This window comes from Oncorhynchus tshawytscha, linkage group LG14 (assembly GCF_018296145.1).
Source record: "Oncorhynchus tshawytscha isolate Ot180627B linkage group LG14, Otsh_v2.0, whole genome shotgun sequence".
Taxonomy (NCBI): Eukaryota; Metazoa; Chordata; class Actinopteri; order Salmoniformes; family Salmonidae; genus Oncorhynchus; species Oncorhynchus tshawytscha.
Genome location: NC_056442.1, coordinates 39,087,694 through 39,106,217, shown reverse-complemented (window position 1 = coordinate 39,106,217; position 18,524 = coordinate 39,087,694). Strand labels below are relative to the sequence as shown.

Here is an 18,524-nt window from a genome sequence, read left to right as displayed (position 1 = left end):
TATTTGAACTCTTCTTGATACAATATGGACTTGGTATCTTACCAAATATTGTCACGTTCTGACCTTAGTTCCTTTATTTTGTCTTTGTTAGTATGGTCAGGGCGTGAGTTGGGGTGGGCAGTCTATGTTCGTTTTTCTAGGTTGTGTTTGTGTTTGGCCTGGTATGGTTCTCAATCAGAGGCAGGTGTCGTTTGTTGTCTCTGATTGAGAATCATACTTAGGTAGCCTTTTTCCACCTGTGTTTTGTGGGTGAATATTTATTTTATTTTTGATTTTGATTTGTTTAACACTTTTTTGGTTACTACATGATTCCATATTTGTTATTTCATAGTTTTGAAGTCTATTATTCTACAATGTAGAAAATAGTAAAAATAAAGAAAAACCATGGAATTAGTAGGTGCGTCCAAACTTTTGACTGGTACTGTATATATATTAAAAAAGTGATTTTGTGTATGTTTATATGAAATTACCTACAGTAGATAAGAGGGGAACATCTTCTTTCTAATGATGTTAACTTTATTTCTCAAGTCCTAATATTGAGCACATTACACTCACTGGAGTCTCTGACATAGGCTTTGAAAAAGCACCCACGAGAACGGGTCTTGGAAATAATTAAAAACTATCGACCAAATCTATTCACTTTCAAATTTTAATTACTTCTCCCTGACATTATCATTCACTAGGTGATAAGACAAGATGTGGGGAAAAAAAGACTCCTGTTCGAGGCTGATTTACACAGTGAATTGCTTTGTCAATTGCATTGGCCTGTACTAGCCACATGGTGGTGACAGTGAAGTGTTTTTGCTCATGGTGATGTGCATGACTGCAATTGTCGATTTTTAAAGGTGGTATGGGATGGATGTGATGGATGTTGCCTTCTCTGTTTAATGGAATACAATAAATGTTTTATCATTCTCAGAATATTTCACAGCTGTTTAAAATCCATGCAAATAATCAAGGCTTTCAATGGACATCACATAAAAAACTTGATATGGAAACTTATAGCCTGATGACAGCTGCATTGCTTGACCGACTGACATGATACATCGATAAATGAGTATGACAGTATAGGATAGGAAAGTGTTTCTCTCCTTTCTTTCTCTCACACACATGCACGCGTTGTCATTTTGTACGACTCAATTGTACGTAGGCTGATGGGGTACACTGAATACATTACTGTAAATAACCCAGTTATCATAAACACACACTTGACATCCTCTATGATAACAAGAGGACAAAGGTTTCTCCTCCCATCCATGTACCTCTCAAGTTGAGAAGAAATCACAACATACTCTTCTGAGGCACTTACATAACACCCCAACAACCCCAGTAGTCATCTGATATTGTTAGCACAGGTATTGGGACTTGGGTCGATGTGTGTTGTCATTATACAGTATATAAGAAACATCAGATAAACCAATAAAGTATTTCCTGTTACAATCTCTTCTCCACAGGAAATGTATTTTCTCATCAAATAATTTTGTATAACACTGAAATTATAAAAATTAATGAAATTGTGTTATAGTCTGGATAATATTGCTAGTAATGATGATTACGTATTGATTGAAACAGAGCTACACATTAACTAGATTTCTTATAGTGATGCAGATAAGAGGGAAAATATACAAATTATGTTGTAACTTTGCCTAGTAGTTAAAGATCAGTATTCTACTTTCTGGCAGACAATGGACCAACAGAAGTAAATATGTTCAGAAGTAAAAACTTTTATTTTGTCAAATTTCTTTCCTATACAAAAGCCCTTTTTCAAAAGTTAGTACTTAATACATGGCAGGAATTACAATAATAATAAAATGGTTAATTGCAAAATTACATTTATATATTTAATATCCAAAATACATTGCATATACGAAGTAGCACAGCTCCCCTTTCATTGAACATTACTGTTTATGAGAGGTGGATGTAAAGGGTACATTTTAGATTATTACCTTCATGCTACATCTAACAAATTCCCTTGAATTCACACATCTAAAGCAATCGAGCTTAAAAGAGATGCTTGCTGTGAATATAAGGGGTGTCTGTGCTCTTTTGCATAATATACCAGGCCAATTTAAAGGCACAGACAAAAGCTGGCAATTTCTGGGTGGTTGGCTTAATGATATGAGACATGACAAGTATTGTTGGCCTATTTTAGAATTGAAAGCAACCATAAGCATGGTATATACAGAATAACAGATTGACTATAAGTATAGGATTATGATTCAAGCAGGCATTTGTGGTTTTTGGTAATAACTAGCTAGAACAAATCTTGTGTTCACTCCAAGGCACTGAGGACATTACAAATTGAATTTCATAAAATAAAATAAAAATCATGTAAAAATGGACTGCCCAAATGTACAGATATAAAACGTTTAAAAATGTTGAACATACTTATATATCAGTAACGGACTTAACAATGTTTGCATTTTTGACCGAGGTCAACTCGTATTAATTCTCTTGACTTTTTAAAACTGTGTCACATATGAAAATAACTCTGCATAATTTATACAGTAAGTTGCTTTAATGCCTAGTTGACCAATGTTTACAAAATAATAGAAAATAGGTCTGACGAACGCACAGCATTCGCGAATCTGAGGATTTCTACGTTTTCATCCTTTCTTACTTTATTGGTTTTGTTCTTTATTTAGTAAACCATTTATTTTCAAGAAGTAGTGAAACAAGTCCATATTCAGCTGTTTAAATACAATTATTTCTTTCATACAACAAACTTTAAACATCTGAAAATGCACGTTTTGAAATGGCAGGGCAGTATGAATGCACAGAGACACTTGACTGGCCTGGACAGACAAACAACTGTGATTGTCAAATTGAGGATGTGTTCCATGGACCAGAGGGCATTCACATTAATAATGACTTGGTCCAACAAAACATCTGGAAATGGAATGAACCAATGGCTGAAGAGGACAAACAGCATAGTTTCTATAACAACAGCCAACCGGTGTGTGGCCCCCTGAAAACATAGCTACAGCGCTTCACTTCCAACTCTGGTCTCCAACTCGCCTACTTCCAGTTTGGAGGATAAGATAAGTGTGAATCAATGGCGTATTCCAGTTGCCAACATTTCATTTTCATTCAGTGCTGAGAAGTCCTTTTCTTTAAAGCCCTACCTACACCGGATGCAGATGGACGGACTGATAACAGAACATGAGACAGACGAACATGATGTTGATCTGAGACCCCATACAGGACTGGAACGAGGAACAAGGCAGGAGCTTTATCATATGAGGGAAATGTAGATAGAGACACATAGAGAATGGGTCCATGTCTGTGATCAGGCACAAAGTAGGTATGAGAGCCTCTATGGTCTCTCGATAAGGCTGCGTCTGTGTGGGTAACGTGTCTAGATTTTGGGGGCACTCAGAACTGGCGCATGGGTGCTGTTTTCAAGGGACACATGGCACAAAAAACACAGACAAACTGAAAAACTGAACAAAACAAACATGGAAACAGTCTCTTGTCTTGTAAATAAGTAGTACTCCATTTGGAACATCCAGTTTTTTTTATCCTTCAAACATTCCTTCAGTTAGATCTCTTCAGTTAGATCTCTTCAATTAGCTTTCTTCAGTTAGCTTTCTTCAGTTAGCTTTCTTCAGTTAGCTTTCTTCAGTTAGCTTTCTTCAGTTAGCTTTCTTCAGTTAGCTTTCTTCAGTTAGCTTTCTTCATCTTGCCAGTTAAGAGCAGACTTTGGGTCCAGGCGGAGAATCGCCCTTTCTCTCGGTCTTAGTTGGTTTGGTTTCATTGTGGTTTCAGATCAGCACTGGTGGGTTTGGTTGGGGGGAGAGAAGGTTGGAGAAGACGTCATGGTGCAGTGGGGTTTAGTAGTAACTGCCTAGGTGGGAGGGCACGTGGGAGTTGGGGTGGCGGGGGACGCTGTGGTTGGGGTAGATCCCCCCTGTAGGGGAGCTCCAGTACGGAGCAGTGGGTCCAAAGAAATTAGAAGAGGTGACGGGCATGGAGGGGGGATGTGGGGACACGAAGTTGACCTTCTGCTGGTGGGCATGGTAGGAGGGCACGTATGCAAGGTCCGAGGGGTACTTGTACATGGAGGACTCGGTAGGGTGGGGCTGAAGGGCCTGAGCGATACCGTGGAAGTCAAACTTGTAGGCGTAGCGCTTGCCGTGCACCTTGGTCATGATGTTCTTGTCGTAGTAGTAGCGCAGGGCGCGGCTCAGCTTGTCGTAGTTCATGTTGGGCTTGCTCTTCCTCTCGCCCCAGCGCCTCGCCACCTCGTCTGGGTCAGTCATCTTGAACTCTCCATTGGTGCCCTCCCATGTGATGCAGCCAGCATTGGTGCTGTCTGACAGGAGCTCCAGCAGGAACTGCCACAGCTGGATCTGTCCTGAACCTAACCAGGAAACACACACACACATAGGTCAAATCAACAGATGTTCTATCCCTGAACACCTAACAGCCGATTGATCAAAGACCCATAACTCATTATGTACAGTCATGGCCAAAAGTTTTGAGAATGACACAAATGTTAATTTTCACAAAGTTTGCTGCTTGAGTGTCTTTAGATATTTTTGTCAGATGTTACTATGGAATACTGAAGCATAATTACAAGCATTTCATTAGTGTCAAAGGCTTTTATTGACAATTACATGAAGTTGATGCAAAGAGTCAATATTTGCAGTGTTGACCCTTCTTTTTCAAGATCTCTGCAATCAGCCCTGGCATGCAGTCAATTAACTTCTGGGCCACATCCTGACTGATGGCAGCCCATTCCTGCATAATCAATGCTTGGAGTTTGTCAGAATTTGTGGGGTTTTGTTTGTCCACCTGCCTCTTGAGGATTGACCACAAGCTCTCAATGGGATTAAGGTCTGGGGAGTGTCCTGGCCATAGACCCAAAATATCGATGTTTTCTTCCCCGAGCCACTTAGTTATCACTTTTGCCTTACGGCAAGGTGCTTCATCATGCTGGAAAATGCATTGTTCGTCACCAAACTGTTCCTGGATGGTTGGGAGAAGTTGCTCTCAGGGATGTGTTGGTACCATTCTTTATTCATAGCTGTGTTCTTAGGCAAAATTGTGAGTGAGCCCACTCCCTTGGCTGAGAAGCAACCCCACACATGAATGGTCTCAGGATGCTTTACTGTTGGCATGACACGGGACTGATGGTAGCGCTCACCTTGTCTTCTCCGGACAAGCTTTTTTCCGGATGCTCCAAACAATCGGAAAGGGGATTCATCAGAGAAAATGACTTTTCCGCAATCCTCAGCAGTCCAATCCCTGTACCTTTTGCAGAATAACAGTCTGTCCCTGATGTTTTTCCTGGAGAGAAGTGGCTTCTTTGCTGCCCTTCTTGACACCAGGCCATCCTCCAAAATTCTTCACCTCACTGTGCGTGCAGATACACTCACACCTGCCTGCTGCCAATCCTGAGCAAGCTCTGTACTGGTAGTGCCCCAAATCCCGCAGCTGAATCAACTTTAAGAGACGGTCCTGGCGCTTGCTGGACTTTCTTGGGCGCCCTGAAGCCTTCTTCACAACAATTGAACCGCTCTCCTTGAAGTTCTTGATGATCCGATAAATGGTTGATTTAGGTGCAATCTTACTGGCAGCAATATCCTTGCCTGTGAAGCCCTTTTTGTGCAAAGCAATGATGACGCCACGTGTTTCCTTGCAGGTAACCATGGCTGACAGAGGAAAAACAATGATTCCAAGCACCACCCTCCTTTTGAAGCTTCCAGTCTGTTATTCGAACTCAATCAGCATGACAGAGTGATCTCCAGCCTTGTCCTCGTCAACACTCACACCTGTGTTAACGAGAGAATCACTGACATGATGTCAGCTGGTCCTTTTGTGGCAGGGCTGAAATGCAGTGGAAATGTTTCGGGGGGATTCAGTTCATTTGCATGGCAAAGAGGGACTTTGCAATTAATTGCAATTCATCTGATCACTCTTCATAACATTCTGGAGTATATGCAAATTTCCATCATACAAACTGAAGCAGAAGACTTTGTGAAAATTAATATTTGTGTCATTCTCAAAACTTTTGGCCACGACTGTACTTGAATGCAAATGTGCACAATTCTCAGCAGACTTATTTTTTTTTCAGAGAAATCCACCAAGGCCATAATGAAGCAATGTATGTTGGGAAATTTTGTTTACATCTGATATATGATTGGTCTCATACATCCTCCTGTACCTACCTGGGTTGGCCAGTCGACTGCTGGTGGGCCCCAGGATCTGGTAAGGATCTGTGGAGAGAGAGGTCTGTTAGTCTGTATGTATCACTATACATTAGGCTGATCCTCATCCTTATGAGATGGGTGTAACCAACTGCGGCTGTCTTAAGTGGAGCACACACACATGATGGTAGGAATGAGCAGGGTGAAATACATTACCTGGCTGAGGTCTGGGCTGTTCAGTGGACTTGGACACGTTCTGTGTGACCACCGGCGAGCCTGAAGAGGGAGAGTTTAGGAGGGGAAAGAAACAGGAGGGAAGAAAGCCAGTTGGGCGGTCATGGATAAACCACAGTACACATCTTAATGGCATGTCAGCCCCGTTCCAAAGAAAACAGGCCAGTAACTGGTGGCTAGGGTAAGTGCTTAAAGTTCACAGATTTCAGGGTTGACGACTGAGGATTTAATCATTGGTGGTTTGCCTTGCGTGCTTGGGTTGAGTGGGCTCTCACACGTCTCTCTATGAGCTAGGGAAGAATGTAAAGTGCATTAGGAAAGTATTCAGACCCCTTGACATTTTCCACATTCTGTTAGGTTACAGCCTTATTCTAAAATTGATTACATTGTTTTGTTCCTCACCAATCTACACACAATACCCCATAATGACAAAGCAAAAACAAGTTTTTTTAAATGTTTGCTAATTTATAAAATACAAGCTTGGCACAACTGTATTTGGGGAGTTTCTCCCATTCTTCTCTGCAGGTCCTCTAAAGCTCTGTCAGGTTTGATGGGGAGCATTGCTGCACTGCCATTTTCAGTTCTCTCCAGAGATGTTCGATTGGGTTCAAGTCCTTGCTTTGGCTGGGCCACTCAAGGACATTGAGACTTTTCCCGAAGCCACTCCTGTGTTGAATTGGCTGTGTGCTTGGGGTCATTGTCCTGTTGGAAAGTGAACCTTTGCCCCAGTCTGAGGTCCTGAGCGCTCTGGAGCAGGTTTGTCAAGGATCTCTCTGTACTTTCTTCCATTCATCTTTGCCTCAATCCTGACTAGTCTCCCAGTCCCTGTCGCTAAAAAACCCATCCCCACAGCATGATGCTGCCACCACCATGCTTCACTGTAGGGAGGGTGCCAAGTCTCCGCCAGACGTGAAGCTTGGCATTCAGGCCAAAGAGATAAATCTTGGTTTCATCAGACCAGAGGATCTTGTTGCTCATGGTCTGAGAGTCTTTAGGTGCTTTTTAGCAAACTCCATGCAGGCTGTCAGGTGCTTTTTACTGAGAAGTGGCTTCGTCTGGCCACTCTACCATAAAGGCCTAATTGGTGTAGTGCTGCAGAGATGGTTGTCCTTCTGAAAGGTTCTCCCATCTCCACAGAGGAACTTTAGAGCTCTATCAGAGTGACCATCGGGTTCTTGGTCACCTCCCTGACCAAAGCCCTTCTCACCCGATTGCTTAGTTTGGCCGGGCGGCCAGCTCTAGGAAGTCTTGGTGGTTCCAAACGTCTTCCATTTAAAAATGATGGAGCCCACTGTGTTCTTGGGGAATTTCAATGCTGTAGAAATGGTACCCTTCCCCAGATCTGTGCCTCAACATAATCCTGTCTCGAGCTCTACGGACAATTCCTTTGACCTCATGGCTTGACTTTTGCTCTGACATGTGAAGTCAACTTATAGAAAGGGTTGTGCCTTTCCAAATCATGTCCAATCCATTGAATTTACTACAGGTGGACTCCAATCAAGTTGTAGAAACATCTCAAGGATGATCAATGGAAACAGGGTGTACCTGAGCTCAATTTCGAGTCACATAGCAAATGGTCTGAATACTTATGTTAATAAAGTTTCTGTTTTTTGTTTTTAAGCATTTGAAAAAGTTTCTAAAAACCTATTTTTCCTTTGTCATTATGGGGTATTGCATGTTGATTGCTGAGGAAATTGTTTTATTTAATCCAATAAGGCTGTAACGTAACAAAATGTGAAAAAGTCAAGGGGTCTGAATACTTTCCGAAGGCACTGTATGTGATGATGCATGATGGGTTGGACCATATGCTAATTCCTTGGGTGGTTAGGCTACAAGTCTTTCTGTGACTCAGTAAAGCAAAGCGCTTGCTTACCTTTTCCACTGTGCATGTTGTTCGACCATCCAGTCCGCCGTACAGCATCATATGAAGGGTCTGAGAAGTGGAGAGTGACAAAGAGAGATTTGTCAACATTAAACACTCTACTGCACTTCCTAGCATTTAATATCGGAGTATTGCATTTATTTATCCTATAGATGGGTTGGCTGACATCGTATACAAAAATTATGCCCACGCATCGATGAGGCAGAAGGCTGTGGGGTGTTATGACTCTGAATGGTTAGATAGCTAGCAACAATTACAGGAAGCTGCCATGTGGGGAATCGTTTGTAGCTCGTTTTAACTCAGTGTATCTTGTTTAATTTTTTATTTTCAAAAACAGGGAGCCGAACCAGCGACCTATCGGTCATCGGCCCAAGCTCCCAACCACCAGGCCATCAACCATCCAAGATCCCTCTACAGTTACGTGAGAGCTGCCCCTTAACCATTCCAACCCCCCCGAATAAAACAACAACCTCTCCCTCGACACCCTCTCCCTCGAGTAGGAAATTAACTGATTCTAGCTCGAGAAGATGAACCCTCCACTTCATCTCATAATATACACTAGTCCTGAATTAAAATGTGGTAGTGTCTCTTCTTGCTATGTGGCTGTGTATGTTCTAGGCTGTGCTCTCTACCTCCCCACCTGCAAGCGAACCCATCTCAGGAACACAACTTGGCTTTAAACAAGCAACGAGATTGTCACAGAAATAAGGCAGAGTAGTGATGCCAAGAGCTGGCTATAAAAAGGTTTGCCTGCCTATCCAAGCCCTGTCCAAGAAACCCTGTGCAGCAGGATATCTGGCCACGGTTATGTGGGTTTATCTGACATACAACTATGTCTCAAAACTAGAGGAGCCAACAAGATGTCTTCGATGAAATGACAGTTTCATAAGCAGGTTGCACCATGGTGACCACAAACTGGAGGGGAAAATACACACAAACTGACACACAAACAGATAGACATTCTAGTAGTTTATGATTGTAAGATGCTGCAACTGGAAAGAATTGCCTTACGTTTGTGAGGTTCCCAACTGATGAATGCTGTCTGGGTACCTGAATTGCTACCAGTTGTAATCAATCTCCTTGACGTGCAGATAAAACAAGATGCATATTTTCTCCATCAAGTCATCAAAAACAGTACTGCACATTCCCATCTAAATTGAAAGTAGATGCAATTTCACCTTCATTTGGCTGGCAACGACTAGCAACCCTGACATTTAGCTGTGTTATCGGCCCAGACTGTACCACATGCAAAGAGTCACTAGACAGGAGGACATATAACAGCCAGTGAAGCAAGACACAGATCTAACAGATGTAATTTCCTACTAATATTACATATAGCTGATATAATGTCCAACTAATATTACATATAGCTGATATAATGTTTTACTAAAATAACATATAGCTGATTTAATGTCTTACTAATATAACATATAGCTGATATAATGTCTTACTAATATAACATAGAGCTGATATAATGTCTTACTAATATTACATTTTCCTGATATAATATCCTAATATTACATATAGCTGATATAATGTCTTACTAATATTACATAGAGCTGATATAATGTCCAACTAATATTACATTTTCCTGATATAATATCCTAATATAACATATAGCTGATATAATTTCCTACTAATATTACATACAGCTGATGTAATGTCCTACTAATATTACATATTGCTGATATGTCTTACCAATATTACATACAGCTGATATGTCTTACTAATATTACATATAGCTGATGTAATGTCCTACTAATATTTCATACAGCTGATATAATGTCTTACTAATATTACATATAGCTGATGTAATGTCATATATATATATGCTCATATAAGCCCCTGCTGAGCTCAACATGCAGTTAAGAGACACCGCAGGTGTCTAACGTGAAGACTTAAGGCTCTAAATCATGTGTGTCACCCTACATATACAGCCAATGGGACAGCTAGAAGTTAACACGCTTCACCGTGGTGATGCAGACACCCACCTATTACAGGAGGTTTTGTCACAACTAGCTCCCTCTGACTCATCAGTGACCTCCGCATCTACAACTGGTTGAGAGCCATGTCATGGCTTCTCAAAACATTATCCAACACTGCCCTCTCGTGGTCAGAAACATATAATTTCCTATAAAACAAACATTTGGAAATGCAGACCTTCCACTGGTTTACTTCAACCAACATTGAATAAATCAAAATGCACATCTACTTTAGTGTTGAGTACTTCTCAACCACAAACTTGATTTAAAGCTGTAATAAAAAATAAAAAAATCAGGCTTTCTAAGAAGCAATGTCACTAGAACTTGTTTTATTGTCTCACATAAATTACATATCTACAATAAAATTATTATAATTATAAAATATAATAATTACAAACAGTGTATTTAATCACACTTTCACAGGATGTTATTTCAAGTTATTTCCTTTTGCTCACGTGTGCTTGTGTTTTATAAAACCGGCCTTCAGCAAAAACATTTCCCTAAAAAGAGATCTCATGAACATCTCACTCTTTATGCTTTTTAAACTATTAACCCCAGAGTTGACTCAATGGGCCTGAACCTGGAAGAACTAAACAAAGAGTGGGTCTCTCTTTTCTCTCACTGTCAGGTGGGCCTGGGGTAGGATGGAGGGAGCTGGTGGAGTGGTAGAGAAAGAGGGGGAGGGAGAAGAGAGAAGTCAGAGAGAGAGTGATAGAAGAGAGAGTGAGAGAGAGAGACAGATTGAGAGAGTGAGAGAGGAATAACAGTCGGGCGGCCGTCGCTCAGCAGAGGCTGTCAGGTCCAATCTGCAGTGGGCTGGTGGGATAGCCAAGTAGCAACGACTGGGGGAGAGTCCTCGGAGAGTTGCGTTTCCTGCTTGCCTTGCCTGCAGACAACCTCTCTTTGTTTTACTAGCCCTTTTTTCCCCTCTCCCGCTCCCCCTCCTCTGCGAAAAAACACACAGGGGCTACCTCCTTCCAAGAGAAGGGTCACAAACAGAAGGGGGAGAGAGAGAGAGTGCGAGAGACAGAGAGAGAGAGAGAGAGAGAGAGACAGACAGAGAGAGAGAGTGAGAAACTCAAGAGACCCAGACAGACGAAACACAACTTTGGAATCTGAAAAGAAAACAATGGCGTTGAATCCCGCTACTGTCTGATAAAGAGCAGAGGAGGTGGTTGGATAGACTACACTCGGCTCCACTATGTAGCCTTTCGACATGAGAGAGGGTCACATCCTTGCAATATCCTCATATTAAGGGTTCACCGCTATAGACAGTGGGGAAGTTCCTATTCCTTATTCGATTCGGGTCTGAGTCAGACCAGAAGGGCAGGGGTGGACATGAGACCTATGTGGAGCACCACATAGGTCTCAGCAGAGTAGACGAGAGGAGACGGGAGGTGAGGAGATGAGAAGGGAAGAAGAAGGGAAGGAAGGGAAAGGGGAATACTTAGTCAACTGGATGATTTCAAGCTAAATGTGTCTTCCACATTTAACCCAACCCCTCTGAATAAGAGAGGGGGGGGCGCCTTAATCGACATCCACTTCATCGGCAACCGGGAGCAGTTGTTGTGGGGGTTAACTGCCTTGCTCAAGGGCAGAAGAGGAGAGGAGAGAGAGGAGAGGAGAGGAGAGGAGAGGAGAGGAGAGGGAGGAGAGGAGAGGAGAGGAGAGGAGAGGAGAGGAGAGGAGAGGAGGAGAGATGATAGGAAAGGGGGAAGCCAGGCAGACAGACTGGGAAGGACGACCAGAGTCCAGATGAGCACACCAGGTCAGGAATACAGTCAGCCATGCAAACTCAACAGACACCCCAGAAGTATGGAGCCTCTCTCTCCCTCTTTTTCCAGGCCCTCTGAGTAGAGCCAGTTTCCACTCTGGGCTGGGGTGTGGTGCAATGCTTGCTCCTCCTGGGAGACCTGACTGCAGTCCAGCTATTCAAAACAAGGGCTGAGCACCAACGAGAGAGAAGCATAGTCATGGACCACTTTTAACCCACAGTCTCAGCCAAAGACAGACTCAGACAGAGCAGGGCTTTTTATACTGTATGCAGGTGCTTTAAAAGCCATCTGTGTGAGAAAGGAAAAGAGCTGACTATATGAGCTTGGCAGAGGCAGCTGCCAAGCTTTAGCAGAAACAATGTACATACAATGGATAGAGTACTGTATGTATGCTTGGCTATACAACCAATGTAAATCAGCAGTTCTCCACTTGGGAGGCCATAGAGGGAAAGATAAAAGACAAAGAATAGCCCATCAATCGCTAAAGCTTCCCTCTCTGTGACCACTGAGGAGCCATGTGGTAAATCACTGAATCTCCAAACTATCTCCCTGTACCCTTTAGCTCCACACACAGGCAAGCAAGCACATGAACACACGCACACACACTTTTCATGGCTGCTGCATTCCATGTTTTATATGCTCACTTTTATTCATAACATTGCTTTTTACATCAGACAGTCTGGAAAAGATTTGGAGGTCTCCTGCTGAATAACGGTGCATACTATACCCTGACAGAGCTGAGATGGTATGTGACCCTTTTCTACAGACAATATGACTGTGAACATCTGGCGATAGAAAGTTGATAAAAGTCTCAATACTGGCATTTCTTGAAGAAAAAGGCTTTTATGGAATTTGGGCTGTGACTGAGTTTGTATTAGGAGAAGAAGGAGCACTATTATGGTAGCCACTTCTCTGTGTTGGGGAAATGGTGTTGAGGGGAGTTGACCTGCTGGATCTGCCAGTCCAAATACCTGCCACTGAGAACCAGGAAGAAGGGGTCAGAGGTGACACTGCAGAATCTTAGCGCTCATGTATTTTGTCTATGTCTATTGTCTAAAAAAACCTGAATAAAATCGTACAGAAACATAAAGTATCTCATCGAGCACGCCCATGATGATATGAACCAGGGTGAGAACAGTGTAACTCAGCCTAGTCTCTTCCTCTCTTCCCAGTTAGATATGCCCTTTTCCTGTGAGCCAGGCTATCAGTGTTATTGCAAACTGTTCTCATGTACTGTATATGGTGGTGACTTCACAGTCCACATGTAAAGGATATGTACTTCATCTCACAGACACTAACACAGGCTTAGGCGGGTCTGACACACCAAGTCTGGAACCAATAGGATCCTGAACAGCTTCTACCCCAAGCCATAAGACTGCAAATAAATGTAGTTAAATAGTTAACCAAATAGCAACCTCTGCAGTGGTCCTTTTTGCAATCACTTTTTTGACTCATAACATACGCTGCTGCTACTGTTCACTATCTGTCACTTTATTCCTTGTTGCAGTGCATTGGAAAACTATTCAGACCTCTTGACTTCTTCCACATTTTGTTATGTTACAGCCTTATTCTAAAACTGATTAAATAGTTTTTTTTCTCTTCATCAATCTACCCCCAAAATGACAAAGCAAAAACAAGTTTTTAGACATTTTTGCAAATGTATTAAAATTTAAAAACTGAAATATAACATTTCCATAAGTATTCAACCTTTTACTCAGTACTTTGTTGAAGCACCGTTGGCAGCAATTACAGCCTAGAATCTTCTTGGGTATGACACTATAAGCTTGGCACACCTGTATTTGGGGAGTTTCTCCCATTCTTCTCTGCAGATCCTCTCAAGCTCTCTCAGGTTGGATGGGGAGCGTTGCTGCACAGCTATTTTCAGGCCTCTCCAGAGATGTTTGATCAGGCTCAAGTCTGGGCTCTGGCTTGGCCACTCAAGAACATTCTGAGACTTTTCCAGAAGCCACCAAGTTGTCTTGGCTGTCTTGGCTGAGTGCTTAGGGCCGTTGTCCTGTTGAAAGGTGAACCTTTGCCCCAGTCTGAGGGCCTGAGCACTCTGGAGTAGGTTTTCGTGAAGGATCTCTCTGTACTTTGCTCCTTTCATCTTTCCCTCGATCCTGACTATTCTCCCAGTCCCTGCCGTTGAAAAACATCCCCACAGCATGATGCTGCCACCACCACAAAGAGTTCAATCTTGGTTTCAGCAGACCAGAGCATCTTGATTCTCATGGTCGGAGAGTTCTTTAGGTGCCTTTTGGCAAACTCCAAGCTGTCATGTGCCTTTTACTGAGGAGTGGCTTCCATCTGGCCACTCTACCATAAAGGCCTGATTGGTGTAGAGCTGCAGAGATGGTTGTCCTTCTGGAAGGTTCTCCCATCTCCACAGAGGAACTCTGGAGCTCTGACAGAGGGACCATTGAGTTCTTGGTCACCTCCCTGACCAAGGCCCTTCTCACCTGATTGCTTAGTTTGGCCGGGCGGACAGCTCTAGGAAGAGTATTGGTGGTTCCAAACTTCTTTCATTTAAGACCTCACAGCTTGGTTTTTGCTCTGACATGCACTGTCAACTGTGGGATCTTATATAGACAGGTGTGTGCCTTTCCAAATCATGCCCAATCAATTTACCACAGGTGGACTCCAAGTTGTAGAAACATCTCAAGGATGATCAATTGAAACTAGATGCACCTGAGCTCAATTTCAAGTCTCATAGCAAAGGGTCTGAAAACTTGTGTAAATAAGGTATTTCTGTTTTTTATTTGCAATACATTTGCAAAAGTTTCTAAAAACCTGTTTTTGCTTTGTCATTATGGGCGTAGATTGATTAGGACATGTTTTTATTTAATCCATTTTATAATAAGGCTGTAACGTAATAAAATGTTGAAAAAGTCAAGGGGTCTGAATATTTTCCAAATGCACTGTACATGTACATATCTACCTCACTTACGTCATAACCCTGCACATTGACTCGGTAATGGTGCCCCTTGTATATAGCCAAGTTATGATTACTCATTGTATGTCTATTATTACTTTTATTATTATTCTGTGTTTTTCTTTTCTATTATTTCTCAATTTCCTTTCCCTCTGCATTGTTGGGAATGCATTGGTAAACCTGTCGTTTACGAAGCATGTGACAAATAAAATGTGATTTGATAAATGTCAGTGTAAATGCGCATTTGACAAAGTGTCTCCTCAGAGTGGCACAGCGGTCTAAGGCACTGCATCTCAGTGCTAGAGGCGTCACTACAGACCCTGGTTCGATTCCAAACTGTATCACAACTGGCCGTGATTGGGAGTCGCATAGGGCGGTGCACAATTGGCCCAGCGTCGTCTGGGTTAGGATTTGGCTGGGGAGGTCGTCATTGTAAATAAGAAATTGATCTTAACTGACTTGCCTAGTTAAATAAAAAACATTCAGAGTTATTTATGGACCATAAAGTCACATTTTAGCTGTCTGCAAAAAACCCTGTCTTCCAGACTGATCAGTGTATCTGATCGGAGAGAATGAACATGTCTCATCAACATCAAACAACACAGAACGCTAATCTACATGTTAAAACAATGAACAGTGCCCTACAATGCTCAGTGTAACAGTTGCCCTCCAAAACCTGCACAAATACACACATCAACCGCCAAAAAACCTTTCCTCCCTACCACCACGTGTTCCCTCTTAGATTGAGTCAAAGTTCTGACAACAAAAACAACTCATCTCCCTTTCTGTTTCCTTTCTGTCTCTGTTTACATTGTGGCTGAACCACCTGTCCTTTAAGTACACCGCTCCACAAAAATGACCTTATTTAGAAGTGCTATCTCACTGAGCCCCGCCACCCTATCCTCCTATATCTCCCCCTGTGGATGGGGAGGATAGCCACCGCATGCCTTTTGTTTTGCTAATTCCCTTCCATTGTAAGGTGGCCCTCGCTTTCCTCCATGTGCAGGTAGGCCATGAATAGCATAGACTGGGGTAGCGCTGCCTGATATTATTCCCCTGTACAAAAGATACACCTGTCAATAGCTGTGTCTCTGCTTGGTGCTGCCAGGACCTGGGCCTGTTCTCCTCTGTGGCAGCAGAGAGGGAGCTGGCACTCACACTGAGACCACCGTGCACTGAGGGGCTGGCAGACAGAGCGGAGCGTGCTGCGGCTCTATTGTTTTGGCTAAATGATCGTGCTAAATGAGAACACTCTTTGTTGTCCTCTCTCACATTCTCTCTCTTTCGCTCTCGCTCTCTCTCTCTCTCACTCTTTCAGCATATACCTGGCTCTCTTCAAAAAAGGAAGCATAGACCCCTATAAAAACACCTCTGAAATAGAAAACTGTTGGCCCATATTTAACATTAGCAGTAAGGTTTTAGAAAATAATGCTGTCCTACCTTCTTTGGCAGCCAGGCGTGGAGACTGGTCCGTGTGAGATGGAGTGTTGTAGGATAATGATGAGCTACCTGCAACACGCCAGATGGGCACAACGTCAGAGCTATATGATCTCAAAGTTTACAGTTATCTGTGCATAGGGCAAGATTCATAAAATATACTGGCTAATAGGTTATATAGTATAGAAATGCATCAAGAACTGCAACACTGCAGGGGTTTTCACGCTCAATAATTTCCAATAATGGTATATCAAGAATGGTCCACCACGCAAAGGATATCCAGCCAACTTTACACAACTAGGGGAAGCATTGGAGTCAACTCAATATTAGGAAGGTGTTTCTAATGTTTGGTATGCAGTGTACAATGATATTAGCTGTGAGTAGAAACACTGGCCAATACCCAGTAGGTGGCAGTAAGAAGATCCTTGATTAGTGTAAGTAGATCTCAATTTCCTTTAATTTGAGATGCCTCTTAAAAGTATACTTAAAAACTGCCCATGGTACATTGTAAACAGTCAATCCATTCTATCCAATAAAGAATCGACCCAGCAATATTTTTTATATGTAATCCTTTAAACTCAGAATGCTGTGCTGAGTCAACAATTCCACCACAAACCTCCTGACTATTAAAGTCCAGAAACCAAGACTATTTATAATAGCATAATGGCTAGCTTTTCATTTTACCTTATGGAGCAGAACTGTGCTCTACATTCCTCTGCTTACACAGGCACCCTGGGCGGCACCAAAATGCTCTCTTAACTTTAGCTGCCCTGACGCATAAATCAGAGTGGAAAAACAGACCAAAAATGCACTGGGAAAATACCAGTACTAGTACTACTATGGGGAGTGTAAAATTTAAGACAAAGACTACTACTATTGGGAGTTGCTGGTTAGGAAGGAACTCTATGAGCTTTTCTGAATGGGCAGGAGACGGAGAGATGAATAACAGTATAGGCTAGAGCTTGGGAATGCAGGATGCCTTTGCTCATTTTGGAGGGTGGGGGGAATGGGGGTGCCCACAGCAATGCAGACCTGGGGTCTGTTTCTTGGCGGGTTGGCGGAGGGAGGTGGGAGGCGGGGGCTCTACACACATATTCTAACCCCCACCCCATCCTGCAACACCAGAGCCCACGCCACCCCCAAGGCTCTGGCCCTGGTTTGGACCTGGGGCTGGTGAACAGGGGAAGCATTGTGTGAGGCGGGGTCCCTGCACAGCAATCAAACGCAGCTCCCCATACAAAAATTATTCCACACTCTCAGTGTAAGCGCACGGGGCAGGCACGGCACCAACCCATCTCCAGGGTGAGAGAGAGAATAGTAAAAAGTAGTAGAGAGAGAGAGACGGGGTTAGGGTTAACTACTGCCCTACTGGGTTTCACATGGGGGCCGCCCCAGACAGGCAGAGCTGCTGAGAAAACAGATTCAAAAGAGAACACTGGGACCGCTATTATAAGGACGGGAGAGAGAGAGGGAGAAAGAGAAAATGGGGAGCGCCAACACTGACACTTTGGGCGAGGGAGGCTTGGCTAAACCGCCTATTTATTTGGACGTGCTCTTCCCCCTCGAAAACACATCCCAGTAATCTGACTGCGCAGTGGAATGACTGGCTGATGTTCAGCCTCCTCCAACCGAGCCACATCTGCCAAAAGTCTGTACTTCTATTACATAATACCTCCAATAGCAGTGTTTTGTTTTCTTTCTTTTCTCTAAATGATGAGTCTAAAACGCTTCCTGCCCCTTCATCCTCCATCTTGACACACCATAATATTGACAGACATCCTTCTGAGATGGTTAGACGTCATTGACCTTTGCTGAGCCCTGCGCTGATGTTGATCCTACCAAGCTAAAATCTATACTATCCCCTCACACATGTATACCCTTTTCTCTATCAACAAACCCCTCTCAAGTCCCACACCCCCTCAAACATGTACATACCCTTCTCTCCATCAACAATCTGAAGTGCACCCACCTGGGCGATGAGGCCACTGCCCCTTAAAGGAGGCCTAGGAGACCCCAGTAATTAGACTACATTAGCCCAGTTCCCTGACCAACGCCAAACCAACCAGAGGTGCTGTGTAATGGTACCTAACAGCTAACAAGTGGCAGCCAGGCCTCTGAGCCCCTCAACTG

The 18,524-nt window shown here is 43.0% G+C and overlaps 1 protein-coding gene across 8 annotated transcripts in view; it reads right to left on the bottom strand.

Annotated features, from left to right (window-relative positions):
• Window positions 1-1,704: 1,704 nt before the first annotated feature.
• LOC112267186 (Friend leukemia integration 1 transcription factor) overlaps window positions 1,705-18,524 on the bottom strand; it is a 33,644-nt gene continuing 16,824 nt past the window's right edge. For 7 of the 8 annotated variants that reach the window (XM_024445381.2, XM_024445382.2, XM_024445384.2 and 4 more), the window contains 5 exons: window positions 16,398-16,466; window positions 8,260-8,319; window positions 6,369-6,428; window positions 6,174-6,221; window positions 1,705-4,363 (listed from right to left, as the gene is read on the bottom strand). In XM_024445381.2, the coding sequence (XP_024301149.1) occupies window positions 3,834-4,363; window positions 6,174-6,221; window positions 6,369-6,428; window positions 8,260-8,319; window positions 16,398-16,466 (767 nt within the window). In that variant the 3' untranslated portion in view covers window positions 1,705-3,833. The remainder of the gene's footprint in view (window positions 4,364-6,173; window positions 6,222-6,368; window positions 6,429-8,259; window positions 8,320-16,397; window positions 16,467-18,524) is intronic. The other variant, XM_024445387.2, reaches the window with a different exon arrangement.